At 33.6% G+C, this 23,816-nt stretch overlaps 1 protein-coding gene across 2 annotated transcripts; it reads right to left on the bottom strand.

Annotated features, from left to right (window-relative positions):
* Window positions 1-4,242: 4,242 nt before the first annotated feature.
* Window positions 4,243-23,749, bottom strand: LOC129257581 (ankyrin repeat domain-containing protein 50-like). Of its 2 annotated transcripts, XM_064096227.1 has the most exons (11): window positions 23,297-23,749; window positions 18,050-18,153; window positions 17,578-17,661; window positions 16,999-17,109; window positions 15,894-15,989; window positions 15,077-15,163; window positions 14,405-14,521; window positions 12,506-12,610; window positions 11,677-11,718; window positions 10,289-10,354; window positions 4,243-6,711 (listed from the first exon to the last, which is right to left on the bottom strand). In XM_064096227.1, exons 2-11 carry the CDS (start codon window positions 18,083-18,085, stop codon window positions 6,643-6,645), a joined length of 813 nt encoding a protein of 270 aa, XP_063952297.1. In that variant the 5' UTR covers window positions 18,086-18,153; window positions 23,297-23,749; the 3' UTR covers window positions 4,243-6,642. The 2 variants fall into 2 exon arrangements, with proteins under 2 accessions (XP_063952297.1, XP_063952303.1); XM_064096233.1 differs by lacking the exon at window positions 14,405-14,521 and having other exon boundaries at window positions 23,297-23,550.
* Window positions 23,750-23,816: the final 67 nt, after the last annotated feature.

Genomic DNA, 23,816 nt, shown 5'->3' with positions numbered 1-23,816 from the left:
ACTTTTATAACTGGGTCTGGGGGAAAGACTACGCTATATTTCCATATTTTTCAACATAAAGAGGATCGTGGGCCTTTGTTTGCTTTATTATTATTACTAATTTATTATTATTGTTCATCATTTCTTATTTGAAAGATCTGGGTCTGGAGGAAAGACTACGCTATATTTCAATGTTATTCAGCATAAATATGATCGTGGGTCTTTGTTTGCTTTTTTATTATTACTAATTTATTATCATTATTATTATTCATTTGTTATTTGAAAGATCTGGGTCTGGATGAAAGACTACGCTATATTTCCATGTTATATAATATTTACAAGAGAGTGGGGGTCTTTGTTACTTTTCCACAAGTTTTAATTGACTTTGTCTGGAGAAAAGACTAAGCTCGATTCTCATTTTATTCCACTAGAATATCATTATCTTAGTTTGGACTTATGATTATTTTGAAACAACCGGGTCTGGAAAAAAGACTTTGGACTTATATTCTAATGTTTGAAACGACCGGGTCTGAAAAAAAAGACTTTGGACTTGCATTATAATTTTTGAAACAACCGGGTCTGGAAAAAAGACTTTGGACGTATATTATAATTTTTGAAACAACCGGTTCTGGAAAAAAGACTTTGGACTTTTTTATATTCTAATGTTTACATTATAATTTTTGAAACAACCGGGTCTGGAAAAAAGACTTTGGACGTATATTATAATTTTTGAAACAACCGGTTCTGGAAAAAAGACTTTGGACTTTTTTATATTCTAATGTTTGAAACGACCGGGTCTGAAAAAATACCTTGGACCTGCATTATAATTTTTGAAACAACCGGGTGTATATTATAATTTTTGAATTAACCTGGTCTGGAAAAAAGACTTTGGACGTATATTATAATTTTGAAACAACCGGGTCTGGAAAAAGACTTTGGAATTGTACTATAATGTTTTATTAACCGGGTCTGGAAAAAAGACTTTGCACTTTTGTGCTATATGAACGCATTACTATAGGATTTTAGTTTAGAACAGATTCGCCAAAAATCCCTTCAAATTTATTACATTTGTGGGTAAAGTCATTATTACATTTGTGGGCGATCAAAAATTATTACATTTGTGGGTAAAGTGCATTATTACATTTGTGGGTGAAATTATTACATTTGTGGGTAAAGTGTTATTACATTTGTGGGCGTTATTACATTTGTGGGTAAAGTGTTATTACATTTGTGGGCGTTATTACATTTGTGGGCGATTATTACATTTGTGGGTGTAACAGGGGGGGCAAGTGCCTCCATTGCCCCTCTTCCGTTCCGCTCCGATAAACAAAGGGCGCTGATTTCAATTATAACAGACTTTTTTTTTTCTTAATAAATTAGAAAAGAAGGAAGGGCATCTATCAGAAGTAAACAAGATCATATTTAAATGGATCGCTCTCCCTGTTTCAGGTTGAGGCTCTTTTTTGTAAGAAAATTCTGCAGAAAACCCCACCATTTTTCGCACTCCTTAATTGTTTATGAAATCATTGATCCGTGTGATCTTGTCCAAAGCTCCTTATTTTCTTTCGAAATTGTGTCATGATTTTTAAATCAAATTATAATGTTGAGGCTGCAAGAGCAATGTTCATAACACAATTTTTGTGTACACGCAGTATGCGTTTTTAGCCCCCCCCCCCCTTCTCTCTCACTCTCTCTCTCTCCCTCTCATTCCCCCTTTCTCTCTCACTTTCACTCTCTATCATCAGATCATGGACGGAATAAGTAAGTTGCATAAATTATTTCTTATAACATCTTAAACATTTTTATTGACATTTCCACGTACGAGCTACATATATTGTAGGCCTACATAATTTGTGACAACATAGCTTTTAGCTATGTAAAAACACTTGCTATTTGCAACAAACCATTGATAAGAAATATACAATATCTGCAATAAATTTCAAAATGAAACAAAACAATACAGATCACTACATTATAGAATATACTTTATTTCGTTTTCATTAAGGCCTATATTTTTAAACAAAATAACAATTCCAAATTATTCTAATCAAAACCGGTAAAACTACAAATTCATATACTTTTAAATGGAACACAATTTCGAGGCCCTTTTTTATTCAAAACATATAATAGATAATCTATTCATTTAAAAACATCATCACCATACAAACTAAACGGAGGTATGAATGTAGAGCAATTCGATTTGCAAACGTGTTTACGCTTTGTTGCATCAAAACTCGTAACTATCATTCCAAAATTAAATGAAGTTAATGTTCGGTTTTTATTTTCATCCATGCACTTATCAACAACTTGAAAACCTAAATGTTTAGAATAACCACGAGCTACATTTTGTTGGACAAATATTGTTGGGAAAAAATGCCAAAGTGAAAATCAAAATATTGTAGTAACCACTTTTTCTGTAACTAAGAGTCAGAAAGTTAAGCAGCATCCCACCTTTAGATGAGCCTCATAATCCTCGTATTGTAGGCCAAATAGAACATTTTTTGCATCTTAATTTTGCGTCTAAACGTTCCTCTATTATGATTATCGTATATATACAGTGCGTATTAAAAAAAACGGGACAGATTTGAAAAGCCTATAAAATTCTAGTTTCAAATTATTATGTCTATATTTTGGTGTTAATCGGTGCTCTAAGGTCTTGTCTTTCAAATGCTATTAAAAAAAATTAGTTTTGTTCATGCTTGAGCGAACACGGGACGTTTTTGTTGGGGGTTCAAAAAGAGGCTTGCGCCAGAATTGCAGAATATGAGTAATATGATGATCGGACTTCTTGCTAATTAGCAGACTTCCTCTTAAACTTTTCATTATCTTTGCCATAATTTTCAAATCATGCGGTCAAAATTCATTTTCAGATCTATTTATTTGATTGAATTATTCTGTTATTTCTTTTTAATATGCTCTCTGTTAGCTTTGAATATTCCTTCTTCAAGCTAAAATTATTTTTTTCAACCGAATTATGGGAGAGCATGGATTTGTTATTCAAATCCTTTCATTATGTGCTACAAAGGTTATGGTGCCTTTTGAACAAAGCCACACAGATGGGCGGGCGCTCGGGGGTTGCTCCCCCCCCCCCTCAATTAAAAAAAATAATGACCAAGAAAAAAAGTGGACAGGAAATAAAAGGAAAGATAGAAAGTAAAATATGATATTATTTGCTGAATATTATGTCAAAATCTATCACAAAATTTGATATTGTAATTAAAAAAATTGGAAATATTTGCGTGCTCACTTCGCTCGCTCACAACTTTTTAATACATTTTACCCGATCTGCCATATCTAGCTCCTTCTAAATTGACTCAATACACCATTGTCATTGAAAGACATGAATCCCTTCCTGTGTTTCCTGTCAAGCAATTAAACTTGGTCAACGAATTAATGACCCATTGAAAAATAGATTCATGTCTTTTAAAGGTACATAACATAATTTGTTTCACATAATAAAACGATTTGAATAATCACAAGTTTTCCCAATTAATAATTCAAATCTTCTTGCTTGGGTTAACAAAAAAAAATCTTCTTTTCTCAGTTACTTTTGAAGGAAAATTAAAAGGTAAGCGAAGTTTAAATGAAAAAACAAAATAATTCAATTAAATAAATAACTTTGTAAATGAAATTTGACAACATAATTCGAAAATTGTGGCACAGATAATGAAAAGGTCAAGAGGAAGTCTCCTGATTAGCAAGAAGTCTGATCATTGTATTACACATATTCTGCAATTCTGGCGCAAGCCTCTTTTTGAACCCCCAACAAAAACGTCCCGTGTTCGGTCAAGCATGAATAAAATTTATTTTTTTAAATTGCATTTTAAAGATAAGACCTTAGAGCATCTATTAACACCAAAATATAGACATCATTATTTGAAACTAAAATTTTATAGACTTTTCAAATCTGTCCCGTTTTTTTTGATACGCACTAGATCGGGTCGCTATGTCGGAATGGTCGTATACATCGCATATCGTGCTGAGATATACGAAAAGTTGGTGAGTTTCAAAGTCTGGTGTATGATTATGCCACACTTTGGTCAAATTTTTCATTGGCTCAATAAAGTTCAAAAGATGCAAACTTTATGTTCTTTCCTGGTATATACCAGCGCATAGAATCATGAAATGCACATGTCACATAATCAGCCATAAATAAACCATGTATGCTAGCAAGGTATTACAAGGCGTTAAACTTGAACATAAACTGGACACCGTGCCTGACTATAGATTTTTTTATAAAACGACCACAAAGACTGATAAAAATATTTGTGATGATAAATTACTTTCTACAATGCACACCCACAAACAATAAAGTTATATACATAAACCATCATTGTATTATAGACACTTTTGAGATGTTTTGTTCACTGAGCATGTAATAAAACTGAGATTTAAAATTCACATTCAGCTACTATAGTGCATATACACAAACATATAAATCGCCTATAGATCAAGTGCCATGCCACCTTGAAGAGTATTCACTGGAAATGAGTGAATTATCATTCTCTTTTATGAGTAAATTACAAAAGACTAAATCGGTAGTGGATTTAGAATGAAATGTGCATGTCTTGATTGATCTCAGGGATTACTCATCATTCCCAACTGAAGCGTTCAATGAGGTCACTCCAAAATGGGATCTTTTCACTTATAGATAAATTAACTCTTTAAAGAGTGAATATTTTCAGGGGGCAATAGACAGATGAAAACTTCAAGCAAATTTGGCAAATTGATAAAGGTTTGGTGACCATACTACTCTGACAGAGCAGTAAGTCCATATGTTGACCGGTGCCCATCAAAGATATTGTTTAATATTGTTTATCAAAAATCAAACATAAGTTTCACTGAGGTATATTATACTCACTATAAAAAAAACGTAACTTTAACAGGCAAACCGCAATTTCAGGCCGAATTTTACTGTGAAAATAGCGTAAGCTTTACGGAAGACCCAATTTAATGGTGAAATCAGTTTAAAAGACCCTAATGTAAATCAGAGTATAAAAACTTAGCAGCGAGTTGCCAGAAATTTACCGTCAAAATGAAAATGCATCGAATTCCTGGCAACTTGCTGCGCGACTTAAAATTGCATTGGTTACTGTAATTTTTTTCATCTATTTTTTTTTTGGGGGGGAAGGGGGCTACACAGATTCCATTATTGATTTGGGTCTTTCGTAAAGTTTTTCGCTATTATTAATGTGAAATTGGGCTGGAAAATCGTGAAATTTGTCCACGATTGAAAAATAGGATATATCTAGAAATAAAATTAATTATAAGCTAAATTTTAAGCCTACACACACTATTATCATTTTATATATTATTTATCAACAAAATTTATTTCACAAAATATATATAAGTATAACTACGCATTACATGATAATAAAACTATATTATACTTGTTACAAAAAGGACGGAGGTCATCAATATCAAATAAAATATTGCACGCTATCATAGAACTGGAATTCGGTGCTTTATTTATTCTGATATCATAATTAGCTGTCTAAAACTTAACGGTAATATATTATTCAATGTCAAGCCAAGTTTGATTTCTAATTCAGGTTGAATCCAAAATAAGTTTAGAAATATTGTAATATACATAATCAATACTGTATTAAATAAAACTCCTTAATCTAAATTCGGATGTTCCCTTACGATTAAAATAATTTCAGATTAATTCCTACTCGATCTAAAATGTATAAAATGTTTATACAACTTCGCACGTTACCATGGCAACACAATTTCTGAAACACACAAGAAACCTATAGATGTCATCTATCAATAATTGATCTGCGACTCTCATAATTTACTGACATATTTATTTACACGACGACTGTTATTACTCCTAACTTGCTGGGAATATTTATTCTAATAGCACACACTAAAAACTGCAATGTTAAATCAGCAATTGAAAGGTCGGAGGAATGGCAACTTTTTCAAAATGTTGTATCCAACATTGCATAAAGCTGAATCCAACTAAGTGTTGCATGGATCAAACCATTTAAAGAGGGCAATGCAACCTTTGGTAAAGGTTGTAACTCCTCCAACCTTTCAATAATACTGCTCATTTAACATTTCAGTTTTTAGTGTGCAATTACATAACAATGTGCAGCATTATTTCCAGATAATTTCCCTAATGATTATATTACATCTCAACTATGTTTGATTGTCATAAATTATCATGGCGGAACTCCAGGCGAAGATAAGTGACGTCACCAGTTGATGTATCATTCCAAAGCTGATTAATTAGCTTGGTTTAACTTTGTTTATGAGACCTACATAAGAATGATTATCAATTCCGAAATTTGAATAACGCAGAAATTGATAAACCCTCTTTTAAAACAAGCCATTGAGTTATGTTCTTAAAAATACATTATCGTATCATTATATTAGATTTGGGAGGTATTAATACTCTTGAGATGAAGATAGATACTTGATCAGAACATGGGGAAATGCTGGGGCCTGTCATGAGTCCTTTTATGCTCGTTTGTAAAGCCATAAAAAGAAGCAGCCTAGCTAGTTTGGGAGAATGCGGAGGATTGGTGGGTGTTTCCTCAGAAGATGATGGACTCCTTGTAGACGGATCAAGTCATTGGTACCAATCTCACCATGACAACAGGCGCTTATACTGGAAGCAGTATTCAAAGTCTTTTTTTTTGCTTGATTGCAATATCAACTAATGACGCAGTTGCCATTCTTCTTCTTCTGATGAGCCTGCATAGCTGGAGCTGTGTTGTTTTCCTGCATGGAGAAAAAAGGCCATTGACTGACACTTTCATTTACAAAGTCGCCTTGATACATCATGCCAGTGACACACCCATTATAATGTTACTTTCATATAATGACACATAATTTCAATGAGACACCCATATATAATTAAGACAGGACTTGTAAAAAAAAATTATACTATTTATTAATTGTCGCGCATTTTGTCGAGGCCTTTATATTTCATTTTCCGGTATATTTCCTATGGTAGCCAATCTCAGTTTTCAAGGAAGTCGGCTTAAAGTAAAAATGTGGCAAAAAAGTTTCGTCATTGGAGATGATGGAGATTTGTGCATAGGCGGATCCAGGGGGCCCGAGGGGCCTGCCCCCTCCCCCCGCCTAGTGCCGGAGCAAAAATAAACAAAAAAAGGGGGAAAGGGAAAAAAAGGAAAAGCGAAAAAGAGGGAGAAAGAAGAGGAAAAATAAGAGAAAGAAGAAATAAGATGAGGGGAAGACTTGGAAAAAAATTGAATTATGTCACTATATAAAATTTTCGCTCGCGCTTCGCGCTCGCATTGCCTGTTTGGTGATTTACATATCTTCCTCCATATGGAGCTTAACATATCAAGTTTTGAATTCAATATACAAACATATTTCAGCTCGGAAATCGAACTTTCATGATAATGTTTGATTTACAAATTGATTTTTTTAAAGTACTTTGTAAAAAGTGTCCGAGTCAGTTTTATGGTCTGAATATCTATATTTTCTGCTCGCAAAATTTGATTTGTCAAGTACCTATTAATTTCGTGTATTTCATAAAGTTCTCAAATTATCCATTTTCCGGTCTGATTGTCAAAAAGTGTCAGCTATAGCGCTGCGCGCTCGCATTTTGATTGGTGAGTTATGTATAACTCAATATTAATTCTTTAACAAACTTAAAATCCCCATTTCATGACAGTTTAACAAAAAATTCAGCTCGAGATTTGTGCTCGCATTAATTGTTAAAAATATATCAACTCATGCATCGTATTCAAATTACAAAAGTGCTTGAAAAATCCAGTTTTCAGGCCATAATATTAACCGATTTTTGCGCTCTCATAGGCTTATTGAATTAATTAATAAGATATTAATTCAATAATTAAATTGCCACTTTTCAGAATGGAATATCGACAAGTTTCCTCTCGCGTTTAGGAAAAGGAATAGGAAGATAGCAATCATTTTCATACGTTGACAAAATGTCATAAGAATGTCCCGGTCCCATGTCAAAACTCAAAGTAAATAATAGAATAATAAAAATAGTAAAATATCAGCTCTTTATTATTAAAAAAACAAAGTGCGATCCATGTCCACCTCATAATTTTCCTACAAAGTGCGTGAAATATAGAGCTTAATTTGATCGTTTTTTAGATCGGAATATCAAATATTTTAAGCTCGCGCTTAGCGCTCGCTTTATTGATTTTCATGATAAAAAATGCATTTAGAATACCCAGATTCTATGTCTAAATATGAAAGATGCGCGCGCATGTTTATTTAGATAAGCAGCTTGTTCTCTATTTAAATCATAATCCAGTTTCTGATCAGAATATCACAAATTTCCGGCTCGCACTTCTTATTATTAATCATAATTAGCATTATCAATGTAGGAAGATTCCCAATTACTCATCATTTTCCATTGAAATTCATGATTTATAAAACATGAATAGAGCGTCCTGTTTGTAGGTCTAAGTCTCGAATTTTTCCGCTCGGGCTTCGCGCTCGCATTAATTGTTTATTTATAAACCTATCCTGTTTACGATTATAAAAAGTGGTTGGAATTTCACTTCTTTTTTGTAGGAAGATCCCCAATTACGTATCCTTTTTGTCTCGCCCACCAGAGGTGAAGGCGAGACTTAGGGATCAAAATGTCGTCCGTCCGTCCGTCACACACCTTATGACACATAACTCCGCAACCGTAAGTCACTTGTCAATCAAACTTGGATTGTAGATGGACTTGGGGCCCTGCATGTTATGCTGCAGTCGGAGATTACATGGTAAGGTCAAAGGTCATTTTCAGGTCAACGTTAAAGTTTACATGCAAGAATCGACTCTCTTATGACACATAACTCCGCAACCGTAAGTCACTTTTCAACCAAACTTGGATGGTAGATGTACCTTGGGAACCTATGTTATGGTGCAGTCGGAGGTCAGATGGTAAGGTCAAATGTCATTTTCAGGTCAACGTTAAAGTTTACATGCAAGACTCTCATTATGACACCTAACTCCGCAACCGTAAGTCAATTTTCAACCAAACTTGGAAGGGAGATGTACTTGGGGGACCTGCATGTTATGCTGCAGTCGGAGGTTGCATGGGAAGGTCAAAGGCCATTTTCAGGTCAACATTAACGTTTACGTTAAAGACTCTAATGACAAGTATCATTCCATCTCAGTCATTTCACAATGAAGTTTCGATACAATTCTGTTGCGTGCCCTCGCAAATCACGATATTTCTGGTTATTTTTACGAGTGGGCGAGACACAAAATTTTGTCTAAATTTTCTTAATTTTCTTAATGCATGTGGACATAACGCGTTTAAGGGGATTTTTAATATCCATGTTCGCGCGAGGGTGCCCCCCCCCCCTTTACATTATTTGATAATTCTGGGATATCCAACATCAATCTTAGACAAATAAGAACTTTTTAATTTTGTATGTTTTTAAGATAAATTTTGAAATTTTGCGAGATATATTTGTTTCTCGGGGCCATTTGTACTTGAGAGGACATTATTTTTTAAATCTCTCACATATTTCAATTTCTTCGATACATCTAATTGATTCAACCAGAAATAATTATTTCACAGGCCTTCGTGAGCCCAATTATCTATATCGACTTTCTAATAGTCAACTTTTTTCAGGTGTCGTAAATTTCATCATGTTACCATGGAGATAATACTTGTCACCATGGTAGTGACGCATAGTCTTACGCACGATTAAGAGACGAGTAATCAAGTGAACTTTGGAAGGTAACATAATGTGAGGTAGAGTTCTACGCTCTGGAATATATGGATACTGATGAAAATGATGACGATGTTCATGATGATCATGATATTACTATAATTATTATTAAAACTGAATTATTATTGTTTTTATTATCATCATTATTATCATTTTCATTATTATTATTCAATTCAATTCAATTCCATTCTTTTATTACCATATTCAAATTGTACAATATAAAAACATGATAAATACTAGTATCAAAAGCTACAAAAATACATTATTGTTATTATTATCATCATCATCATCATCATCATTAGAAAGATTATTACTCATTTTCATTTCCTGTTTCTTTTTCAAAATTCTTCCCGTATAATTGTAGAGCTTCGTTTTCTTCATTATCATATTCTTTTCCTTCCGTTCCTCCTCCCCCTATCATGCCTATCTATTCTTACAACTCTTCCTCTTTCCCTCTCATCCTTCTCTTCTCGCATCATAATTATCATTGGTTTATACAGCACTCAACTCAATCTTATACATTGATTTGGCTGTAACTTCACAAACAAATAGTTTTCCAAAATAAATATCATAAACTTATTTCTAAAACTGATTTATCAAAAAAGAAGCAGAAAGAAACACACCTGCAATTCATCCACGTCTTCTATATCATATACTTCAACGTGTTTTCCTTTCGTTTCGTTGATTTCCTGTGATGAAAAGAGTGAAAGATTTTCGTACTCAGAGGGAAATATTGCCAAAATATATTTATCATACTTGATACCGAAGACGATAAATGATTCATGAACGCTATTTTCATTATTGGTCTAAAATGTTTATCATCATCATCATCATCACCATCATCATCATCACCAGCATCATCATCACCATCACCACCACCGCCATCATCACTACCATCATCATCATCACCACCACCACCATCATCATCACCATCACCACCACCACCATCATCATTATCATCATCATCATCATCTGCACCATCATCATCATCATCATCTCCTACACCACCACCATCATCATCATCATCTCCACCATCATCATCATCATCATCACCACCATTATCATCACCATCACCACCACCTCCACCACAACCATCATCATCATCATCACCACCACCACCACCACCTTCATCTCTATCAGCACCACCACCACCATCATCATCATCATCACCATCCTCTCCACCATCATCATCATCATCTCCACCACCATCATCATCATCATCATCACCACCATCATCACCATCACCACCACCACCACAACCATCATCATCACCACCACCATCATCATCACTACCACCACCATCATCACTACCATCATCATCATCACCACCACCACCATCATCACCATCACCACCACCACCACCATCATCATCACCATCATCATCATCTCCACCACTATCATCATGGTCATCATCACCATCATCTTCACCATTCTCACCATCATCATCATCGTCATCATCATCTCCACCATCATCATCATCATCTCCACCACCACCATCATCATCATCATCATCATCACCACCACCACCATCATCATCATCATCACCACCATCATCATCATCACCACCACCACCACCACCATCATCAGCATCACCACCACCACCATCACCATCATCATCTCCACCATCATCATCATCGTCATCATCACCATCATCTTCACCATATCATCATCACCATCATTACCATCACCACCACCACCATCATCACTACCTTCATCATAATCACCACCACCATCATCATCACCATCACCACCACCACCGCCATCATCATCGTCATCACCACCACCATCATCACCATCATCACCACCACCACTATCATCATCACCATCACCATCATCATCACCATCACCACCACCATCATCATCATCACCACCGCCACCACCATCACCGCCACCCCCATGGGTCCCACCAATGATTTTATCCGTAAACTGCACCTTGATTTCTGGTACTAGTATTCTCAACTATGCAGCTATGTCGTTAAAATATTTGTAAAAAGTTTCAAGTTTTACTTACCTCATAATTTGAAACGCCGTTCCCATTAGCCACTTTGGAATTCTATTAGTTGGAAAGAAGCGTGTATAACGTTTTATAATGTTTAGAATAAAGATTCATTTTCTTCACTCATTTCGAAGAAACCTATTATATTATCATGTTATTTAGGTGGGAAATGTCGAAAAACATGGATTAACTCTTAATTTCGATAGAGGATTTGTTTCTATGGTAACAATGTTAAGAGCCTTTTAGAAAAGAGGCAGAATGCAATAAATATAAAAATTACAAATCGTAAAAAATTACGCTGTTGTATAATTCGAGAGGTTACGTGCAGAACGTACGTTACATAAGTTCATAAACCTATGGAAATGAACAAACAAATGACTACTGAATATGCACGCACTTCTTGATATAAATATGAAACAATTATTTTATAATTGGTAAGAAATTTGAAAGAGTGCTTATATCGTAGGACTCAAGTGAACGCGTCCATGCATCCAATGCTCTCAAATTAGTACACTGTGTTCTCCACTCTATCTGAAAAGTACACTTTTTCTGAAATGCTTACTTTACACGCTTTATTTCATTTTTGACAGAGTTTTTACGTCCATGCACGGAGTCCTTTATTGAGTAACAATATCTTATTTTGGGGGGTTCCGGGAGCGTGATTTGAGGGCGTAAAAGAACCGGCTAAAACAAAATTTCAATATCTTGTTAATCATTTATCTACCCAGCTACTGTTTGAAGGGGAGCACAATATTTTAACATTTTTAAAGACAATTCGGATACTATAAATAGAAATGAAAATTGATACTTGGCATCGCCTTAATATGATAAGTTTCATACTTACGTTGTTTGGTAATACTTTTAATTTTTCCTCGATTAATTTGACAATATCGTCATAATTCATTCTTTCTGCATAGGTTTTCGCCGTATCTTCTGACTGATCATCCCACTAAATATGTAATTAAAAAATAATGGAATTATAAAAATAAGACTTAGGATTACAAATGTATCATGAAATCTATTTCAATCAGATGCAAACTGTCGTGTAATATCATTGTAATATCAATGTAATATCATTAAAAGGGTCATTATACCTTTCAGGTAAAATAATCTCAGAGTAGTTTGTTGAAAATTTGCATTTTGCACGTATATCAAGACACCTAAAATAATAATAATTGTTATAAATAGGCCCCATTTGTGGGAGACTGATGGACTTACAAATTTGATTTTTTTTTTCGGGAAACGCACGTCTGTTTTGTTAATGGTTTATGTAGCATTCTGTATACTGATACATTGTCTTTATTCAATCAGTACTCAATACAACAATCCATGTAAATAGGTAACAAGGCTAAGAAATATATTAGAACATAACCGATAAGACCCCCAAGAAAATGAAGGTTGGGGGCTTGTAGGCTTGAATAGTTGAATATATACGTGCACAAATATACATCAGTTTTACCAAACATAATTAATATTAAGGTTTAAAGCGGGGAAGAGCAAGTGTATTTCAATAGGGGTGAAGTAGACGTTTTTCGGTGATGAAAAAATAAGGGGTATTCATCATGATCTACGGCTAAGTCACCCTTTTCAACACGATTTTGTCTTCTTCCCTTTTTTCTCTCTTATATTTTATTATTCTGTTCAAATATATTTGATGCTTGAATAGGAAGCAGTCACCTCCTACCTCGACTGCATGGTGACAAAGAAAAAAAAGAACACAACGGGATGAGTATATAGCAAAGACGCTGCATGGGGTGTTTGGGAGAGAATAGAAGGCTGGGGGCGGTGCATAAATGACATTTGATTTTACATTCGTTGCTAAGTAATCATAAACATGATATGAACGAGCTCCATGTAACAATAAGTTACACAATAGAGAGCCCCCACAATGCAGGAAAACAACATTGATTGATGCCAAGGGTGGTTTCATCATGAACACGTACATTTATCATGAGGGAGCACTTAGTTGTAAATTTATAACCCGCGTTATCTTCTCCTTTTTTCAATCAATGGCTGGTTTGATTCCTTTAGTAGTCACCTCTCATATATCGGCATCCGTCAAACCTCTATCACATCCTTTTATAGCTACATATTCAGACTGGCAAGTTCAACGTAACACCTCTAAGGAGCAAATCAATATCACATTGGAAACACCTTCGAAATTACAACTTTGTATCTTTCATTGTAATATTTTGTAAAATAAGCTGATGTGATTGCATGTTCTGATTGCTTTGAGGTTTTTTCAGCCAAATATCCTGCTCTGACCGCTCCAGATTTGAGGCGGTCAACTTTGACGCCGCCCCCCCCCCCCACACTCTCAACATAAAATCGCCACCCTTGCGCAATTTGGTAAGATCCATAATTTGCCTCTTTTCACTTTCATGATAATGACAATGTACATGACCATGATGACAGCAAGAATTTCAAATTCATAACAATCATGTGAGTGCAAATTTGGTTAGATACATGCATAGTTGACTCGAAGTCTCCACATCTCGTATTGGTACATTTGCCCCATTTCCAAGGTGCTGCGTTGGCTTATTTTGATAGTCGGGTTAAGAAGACCCAAAACATATTTTTGATATAAAAGAAGGGGTATATTAATTATTAAATGCACAATTTATCACGTCTTCTCATCTTCGCCCCTGCGTACACCCCCCTTTGGCATCGCACTTTGTTTTCCGCGTTTTTCTTTTTTGAGGGGGCCCGGGTATAGTAGGAGTGTATAATGCTTTTAAAATACCTTCATCACGTAATGTAACTCGACGCCATTTTGAAGTAAGATCTTGGCAATATCCACGTGACCTTTTATGAGAGCTAGTTGTAATAGTGTACAATCTGGTTGGTCTATTTCAGGAGGCTGTTTGGTTTACAAGGCAAAAATGAGGGAATTGTTAGAGGTAAAATACAGCATAATTATACTTTAAGAATGATAAATAAATTATAAGCAAGCTATATTGCTGTTTTATAAGTATGATATAAAACCAACAATTTTAATTGTCGGCGTGGTGTAGGCTATTTGGTCAAAATGAAGTGCATCATCATAAAATCTGTGATCATTAGTTTGGCATTAACACAGACTTATAAAGCTCACCCGTCTACAGGAATGCATTCTGGACTATTCGTTTTTCGAAAAAAAAAATCAGACTTTAAGCAAAGCAAAATTTTGCTTTGACCTGAAAATATACCTTAATACCTTAATCAATATTTTCATTCAACCTTAGCTAATGAAATTCTAATCATTGAGATGTTCATTATTTTGGTCCGCATTTTGAAACATCCGTAGGAGGGACAGGCTTTGTAAAACACTTACTGGAATTATATGTTATGTCCCATTTTCTCCTTATTTTGATTGTATCATTTGCATAAGAATGCGTACAAACATCGGATAAATAATTATTGATACTATACTTACTCGATACATGACGTTGACATCACCACCTCGATTGATGTTGTCTTGTACGTAATCGATATAACCGTCTTTAACCGAAGCTGTTAATCTCTGCATATTTTAACACATCAATAACAAACATTTAAGCTGCACTCTAAAAAAAAAAATATTGGGTAAAAATGCTCCATGGGGATAATTATGTGTCTAACCAACATTGGGCATTTCTTTTGGGTATTTTGATTTATCCAGTGTAATGAAAGTTTTGCCCATTCTAAAGTAATTGCTGCTTATTTTTTAACCTGACTGGACAATATGCTTCCCGCATTGGGTAAAATACTGCCCCAAATTGGTTGGACAAATAAATACCCTCGTGCTGGTTAAAATTTTACCCAATATTTTTTTAAAGAAATAGTAACCTTCATACAATAATTTGTTTTCATCCAAACTATTTATATCTAAGTTGCTGATAAGATTTTCTTTATTGTTAACAGATCTATCTCTAATTACATGTATCAATAACTAATGCAGTAAGCGAAATCATGTTGGGAAATATACAAAAAACACGACTAATAGGCCTATACACACTAAATTCTATGACTGACGGTATAAAAAATGGTCAAAACGTCAGTTATCCAGACCACTGACGTAATCGAAAATAAATTGATCATATCAGGGACAACGTGCAAAGGTATATAGTCGATATTGTCTACTGCAAGTGATTGTGTGTTCGGTTGCTTATTATTCTATATGCACTCTTGATAAGTGACCAGGCGACAGAATAAAAATTGAAGTAGGTCCTTAGTTTCTGTAGAGAAAACAAACAATAATGGATTATACGAACCTCATTCATGTCAAGTTTATATTGCATGTGGTTAGCCAAGTCATTGAATCCCTTGTCTCTGGCAATGTCGGGTAACGTCTTTTTCGTACCAGTTAACTGAAATTAAATTTAGAAAATAAAAATAAACCAAAATCAATATTGAAAAATCAGTCAATGCTCACGGAGGAGACGATGAAGAAGAATGATAATTCAACAAAGATAAAACCCGTAGATAAAAAACTCAAGCCTTATGCCTATTTGGCGTAAATTGAACTTTACATCGCAATACAGAAAATTTCATAATTATTCAAGCGTAAACATATAGCACATGAACATGGCTTCAATGGATAACATTCCCTCTCATGACATATATGACAGTGTCGTGTTCCGGACATTTAAAAAAATAGAAATTGCGATTTTGTAGGTGTAAACTTTTCCTGACTCACTAGGATAATTTTGATAAATCACTATATCGTAAGATGTACGAATTTAATTATTCATAAAGTATTTGAAAAACTGAGGACTCGGCAGATACAACCTATATATGCACAAACACCAATAATAATGTAAACAAAGTTCTATTATTCCGAATTATTAAATGTATCAATCGAAATGTACATAATGGTGACAAGTTTACAAAACATTTCAACAGACGGAGAATGAGAGTACTATACTTAATGTTACAGTGACGGTTAAATCAGAAAACATTTCAACAGATAGAGAATGAGAGTACTATACTTACTGTTACAGTGACGGTTAAATCAGAAAACATTTCAACAGACGGAGAATAAGAGTACTATACTTACTGTTACAGTGACGGTTAAATCAGAAAACATTTCAACAGACGGAGAATGAGAGTACTATACTTACTGTTACAGTGACGGTTAAATCAGAAAACATTTCAACAGATAGAGAATGAGAGTACTATACTTACTGTTACAGTGACGGTTAAATCAGAAAACATTTCAACAGACGGAGAATAAGAGTACTATACTTACTGTTACAGTGACGGTTAAATCAGAAAACATTTCAACAGATAGAGAATGAGAGTACTATACTTACTGTTACAGTGACGGTTAAATCAGAAAACATTTCAACAGACGGAGAATAAGAGTACTATACTTACTGTTACAGTGACGGTTAAATCAGCACCCTTATCAACCAAGAGCTTTGCAATGTGTTCATGATTTTTCTCTATTGCTAATAACAGAACAGTTTTCTTGGCAATATAACCTCCCTGAAATATAGAATGACAAAATAATCAATTTCAAATGAATAATAAAGATGGTAGCAATAATCTTATTTCAATCATAATATAATTATTATAATTAGTCTCTATAGGCATATATCTTATCAGCTATAAAACCACGTCATGCCATATACACTTTGTGTTTCATTTTTTAAATGAAAGTTTTAAAAGGCTGATTAATGTCATTTAGATTCAGGAAATGAAATAAGTTATTCTATTTACTTTCGGTAATAACTCTTGGTGGATTGTTTAAAGTGTGACATTAAAGAGATTAAGATTTCTTTTAATATCATATTCATTTCATCTTTAATTTGAATACTGATTTATTGTTAACGATCCCATTTTCCACAACTAATTTCAAAACATGGTGTTCCGTATAAGATTTAGATAGATACCAATTTATGAAGTTATATTTACAACCTAACATGAACTAATTTGATTTTTTGTTTATCCTACCTCACTTTCGTTTACATCTGCTCCTCTGTCAAGCAAGTATTCAACTTTCTCCGTATCTCCTTTTTCAACGGCTTCCAAAATTTCCTGAACAATAAAAATATGTAAAATATCGATATTCGTATATGTGCTACCTTATGAAAGGCACAGTCAATGACAATAACAAAATTGATCTGGTAAATATTGTAAAAATATCAAACAAAACATTCTGCTGAAAATTTCATCAATATAAGAATTTTTCATATGAAATGTGTCATATTTCGATATCAAGCTCTTGTTAATTTGGAGATACTCTACAGAAGCATGATACAATCATTGAGCATTAGTAATTTACTCGGTAGAGTGATCTATATTGTAAAACTGATAATGATAAACTGATGAAAAATGAACTGATAAATGCGCCTTGAGCGCTTTATGAGTCACATGTATTATTATTATTATTATTATTATTATAAATAAAAGAAATGCCCAATACCTCCCGCAATCGTTGTTTGATACTCCAATTACTCATGATCTTTAAATGATGCAGTTACCACCAGGCGAGAAGAACCGGAACCATCACGGTGAGAAATATGATAACTTGTGTAGAGAAAGTGGAAAAAAGGCCTATTAATGTAATTTTATATCTCAGATTAGATCAACTTATTCTCATAATCTTTAATCACACCCGTTTCTAATGACCGGACTAGTAGTAGTTACACTGTAAAAACATTGTTAAAAATGTTAAGCAACGCTGTAAGCCCGTCACTCTAACAACTATTGTTGAAACTTTTTTAAAAGTTGTTTAAAAATTTTAAACAATTGTTTAAGAGTTTAAGCGATAGTTGTTAGAGTGACAGGCTTAAACAGTGTTGCTTAACACTTTTACATCATGTAACAGCGTTTTTACAGTATATGACAAAACATTCAAAAGGAATTTTAAAAATGTAAAGCGCTTCGAGACGAATCCAATTCAATTCAATTTCGGTTTATTATGAAAAGACATTGTAAAACAGTCCGCAGACTGACACATACAAAGTTAACAGAAAAAAGGAAAAATACATTAAATTATATACCTACGAATTAACAAAATGTAATAAGAACATAAGAGTAAGATCAAATATTGCACTCGAGGTTCTACACATTACAGAAATATCATTAAGGGGGATAATGCTATATAGAGAGAAAATAGAATGACCGATAAAAAGACACAAAAATATTGGGATATGTATTATGTTGATTGATTTCAATGTAAATTGAGGAAAAAAAAACTTTTGCAAATTATGAAAAAGGAGGTGAAGGGTGAAGGGAAGAAAACAATTTTACACTTTTACAGACAAATTATATACAAACATGAACAAGGGTTGACATGGAGTTCAATGGCATATACAGAGGCACATACATAGCAATAGCCAATTTTGACATATCCGAGAGCAGCATTCAATAATGTTGTGACATAAGGGATCGTTGAGTTCTGATTATCTTTGTCAACATCAAAGGCTATTTAAAGAAGTGAAAGTCGAAATACTCCCTAGAGCACGTCATTGCAGAGCCAATGTTATTATCTACGAGATGTTTTATAAGTATGCAAAATATGTACAGATATGATATTCATGTCTGCATATATACTCAACCTTGAAGGAGTATACAGTATTCGACCAAAGGAAACTATAAATTTGATTGTATATTTCTTTGTATTTTAATCAGATGTTTTTAATGCATGTGTGTCGAACGCGAACGAATCCCTGCAGCTATTGATTTCCGCCACTGATCGGTGGAGGAGATGAAGGAGAAGATAAAGAAGAAGATGATGATAATGATGGAAAAGAAGGAAAGGAGGAGGAGAAGAAGAATAAGAAGAAGAAGAAGAAGAAAGTATGAAATCGGGGCAAGTGTTATATGGTAGATAATAAAAATGTCATGATCTTACTGCATAACAATTGGTGAGGTGTGAGTCAAAATGGATTGGATGGAATGCTCTGGTAGAATCACTGAACAAAATTCCCCCTTTTCTTTACAATTAATCTGACATTATGCACAAAATACTTGGAATCGCTATTTAATTTCTTGAATACTTTTAAGACGTCAAATTGGATAACCAAAGTAAAATTTTTTATGAAATATAAATTGATTATGAACAATACCAACATCACGATTGGCTGTGTTATTTTGATGGTAAAAAGTTTTTCTAATTTAATTTATAGTCTTGACATCATGACATTAAATAAAATCTAATTGAGTTTATTATCATGGTAAATTTACTAAATTATGGCGTATAAGCGTTCGTCATTTTTCATTTTACAGCTTCTTTTTTTCATTCGATTTATGATTTGTACACATTATTCGTATTCATTATTAATTGGTTACTAATCGACATTAGACAATATTTATTATTTTGTTTGTTGGGTTTTATTTCATTGTAATTTATTTTAACAGGATATCATTTTACAAATAGGTTTATCACATAACATAACAGAAACAATAGTTGATATTTATATGAAATAACGATAATAGACATTATTACTGTAGACTCACAGTTTAATCACTGTTATTTTGTTTTGTACCAATCTTGATTATAAATCAATAATTCAATTACATGAACATACGACGTACTCGTACAGTTCATTACATCTGTTCATGTTTTATTTGGGTTGTTTAATGAGAATGCATCTTAATATTCACATTTTTGATTACCACGGGATGAGAGAGCTTTACAGATACACCAGTCTTTATATATTATCAGGCTGGGAATAGATTATGAAACTCTGCTACAATATGCATAACCTTGCTGATGAAGATCTATATAGAGCATGGAAGGATAAAGATCGATCGTGATTAAAACGGAGTTAACCGTGAGAAACAAATTTATGATACTTTGTAAGATATTGCATACTTTAAATAAAGTAGGTGAAACAATGAAGCTTTTGCAATCCACCATGAACTCGATTCAGCAGATTACAAAATCATCAGTATTTAAGAATAGTTTGATTAGAATGCTTCAACAGAGTAAATCTAACTTCAAGAGGGAAGACAAGTATGGTCAACCAACCCTTAACTTGCTTCTTTTAATAATTACACACTGTACCAAATCAATGTCCTACCGGTGCATGGCGTTATGAGCAAAAAATAAAAATAAGGGGGCACAACATTGCGCAAGTGGGAAAAATATCTTAAAATCCCGAGCGATAAAAAATGTTAATTTTTTTAAATGAAAATTGAATTTTGTTATTTTATTTCCCCATAACCCAATTCCTGCTAACTTCAAATTTATCATACATATATATATATATATATATATATATATATATATATACAATTGTGATGAGCAAGGACCTAAACATATATATATATATATATATATATATATATATATATATATATATATATATATATATATATATATACATATACCTTACATTTTATTGTGAAGTTATTACTTTTCACATGCTTCTCTTGTTGAAGGGGAATCCATTCCAAATAAAAACTTGTTTTTAGAGGAAAAAAGAAATATCAGACGAGGTGAAAGGTTAAATAATATCGGACAAACAATGAGATATGATATTTTTAAAGATATGAATTTTTAAAGTTGTAAACATTAGTAATCACTATACCCGTGAAGACTTCAAATTGGCCGCATATGTGATGTGATATGTGATAATAATAATATAGGGTATTTATATTGCGCACATATCCACCTTGTTAGGTGCTCAAGGCGCTCCTATATTACCCGGCTAAGCTAGGCGTTCAGAGCGCACACAGCTTTTTAAGGAATTACTTCCTACCGGTACCCATTTACCTCACCTGTGTTGTGTGCAGCACATTGTGGATCAGTTTCTTGCCGAAGGAAATTACGCCATGGCTGGGATTCGAACCCACGACCCTCTGTTTCAAAGTCCGAAGACTAATCCACTGGGCCACAACGCTCCACACTACACTTCCATGTATTCAAATACATAAATTGGCTTTAAAAAATTCAAAAGTTATATTTCAAACTATATTTTTCTTTCAGGAGGTAATAAAACAGAACAATAAACCTGGGTTATATTTTGATTACTACCCCAAGGGAATAGGTACGTAGGAGAAAACCACAAATCCCTAATCACATGGCCTTGCCCCTTATCATAATTTAAGAACCCAGTTGCCAATTTGAAATATACATAGTATTAAAGATCTCAATTTAAAAGCAGCCATGACTTTCTCATTGCGATTTCTTTCACACTATCACCATTCTGTTTTATTTATTTTTCCCCTTTCCGACACAACATTTTATGAACAGGGCTGGTTTCCCTTTAAGGCAATACATGTTAGTGACTCCATGGGTATGATGGGTGGCAGGACAAGTATTGAAAAGGGTAAAAAGGACAAGAGGAAAGAAGAAGGAAATTGAAGGGAAAAAAGAAAGTAAACTAGTAAAGTGTCAAAAGAGAGGGAAGCCTGGGTATATTCTTGTAATTCTAAAATATCCCTTTTATTCAATTTTTCATATGAATTGTGTTTATTATTTTTCCTTGTTTCCTCTAAATTATTTATTAATTGACTTGATTTTTCGCATTTACTAATGCAATTATTTGTATCAATTTATTCGTTAATTCGTTAACTAATTTATACTCATGCATATTATGATATCCAAAAACCACTTTAAAATTTGACATAAAATACACGAGCCCTTAATAGGTTGGTTATCAAATACATATAAGAATAGAAAGTGTGTGAAATACAAGATAGATATATAAATTAATCAAGTCTAAATTAAGAAATAGATAAAGAGAAACATTGGAAATGATAATTTGATAAAATAAGTGAATAAAAATGATTAATGAAGAGACAAACAAATAAAAACAAGATAATCGATATAGATTATAAACTTCACATAATATTCCCCTTTTGTTTTCTCTCAAAAGCTCCCTCTAGACTGATATGTACCTGTCATAAAAATTATTTGATATAGTTTTGTCGTATTAAAAGTGAATCCATTTATTGTTGTCGACGATTGAAGGTGAAAAATTAATTTCAATGCATCTCATAAATGTTTAATGAACTTTGACATATCAAATGAATGGGGGTATAATACATCTGAACAATATAATGATGCGTGCCAATCAATATTAAATGTCAAATATTTAATGAAACTCGATATTGGAGTGATAAATGGCATTAAGCTCCCGTATATTTCGTTGATCAACCTACAGTCGGAGAAGGTTTTTCAAATCTGAATGATAACTTTTCGAAAAACAAATATCATTTTTTATTTGGCATTAGGCCTGCATGAATTATCGATATGAACATAATGAAGTAAGATTTAAGAACTCGAAAATTAGAATCATAAAATCTAATTCATTAAGGCTGGTTTCTAGGGTATTCAATCTAATAAGAGTTTTAATTACTGAAGCATCCCTGTGACCAGCTTTAGAGTCCATATATAATATGGAGGGAACGAACCATATAAGCAAATTGAACTATATACATTACAAGTATATAGTTTGGCTTGAAATATCATCGGGCCATGACACACTGTAGTGAATGGACTCATGGTTTATTTCGTCTGCGAAATCTTTAAACTAATTTCATCACGTTCCAAAAAGCTCTATTTTTAAATTACTTATAATGATAATTATGCCTCGGTCTTGCAATGTAGTACAAATGTAAACAAAATGATGAAATATAAGATCGATCTTAAAGACACAACTTTTATGTTAACATGATGATGAGTTGACGACAATCTTATTCGGCAGATTATTCTTACCAAGTTGTTGAAATATCAACAGAATTCGATGGAGAGGGGTTTATTCCGTAGTTTTCCAGCTATGGATAATTTCTCGCCACTTTCCAATCTAATACAGATAGTATATCCACTTTTTCGTTCGGCGCCAACAGAATATGAATAAAAACCACTCGCGATATTCCCACCTGTCGCTTGGTTGTAATCCTGATCGCTAAAACATGCAGCGAAAGAATGATTGATTGTGTATGTGGTGCGTGTACGTACTAGTATTGTGTGTTCGCTTTTTACTTTATAGCCATTATTTTGGAGATTATTCGCAGGCTTGTTGCGTTCGCTTCTCGGGCGTTCGAGCTCGCGACACCCCAGGGTATTGTCTGCACAGCTTTAAGAGCACACAATCTCCGTTGAGTATTGACTGTTGACATGGTAGCAATGTACGCTGTAGTCCGGTAACAAAAGAGACATATAAACAGGAGGGCTGGGAGGGAGTGGATATGGACCTTTTTAAACTTCCGAATTGACTGTATGAACACATTGCACG

This window comes from Lytechinus pictus, chromosome 1 (assembly GCF_037042905.1).
Source record: "Lytechinus pictus isolate F3 Inbred chromosome 1, Lp3.0, whole genome shotgun sequence".
Classification (NCBI taxonomy): Eukaryota; Metazoa; Echinodermata; class Echinoidea; order Temnopleuroida; family Toxopneustidae; genus Lytechinus; species Lytechinus pictus.
Note: the sequence above shows the minus strand (reverse complement) of the source record. Positions and strands in the feature narration are given on the sequence as shown.

Coding starts and splice junctions, on each gene's coding strand:
- LOC129257581 (XM_064096227.1), bottom strand. CDS start 18,085: ATGAGTAATTGGAGTATCAAACAACGATTGCGGGAG. Junction 14,522..15,076: donor ATGTCAACGTCATGTATCGA/GTAAGTATAGTA, acceptor TAAACCAAACAG/CCTCCTGAAATAGACCAACC. Junction 11,719..12,505: donor TAAAAGTATTACCAAACAAC/GTAAGTATGAAA, acceptor TCCAACTAATAG/AATTCCAAAGTGGCTAATGG.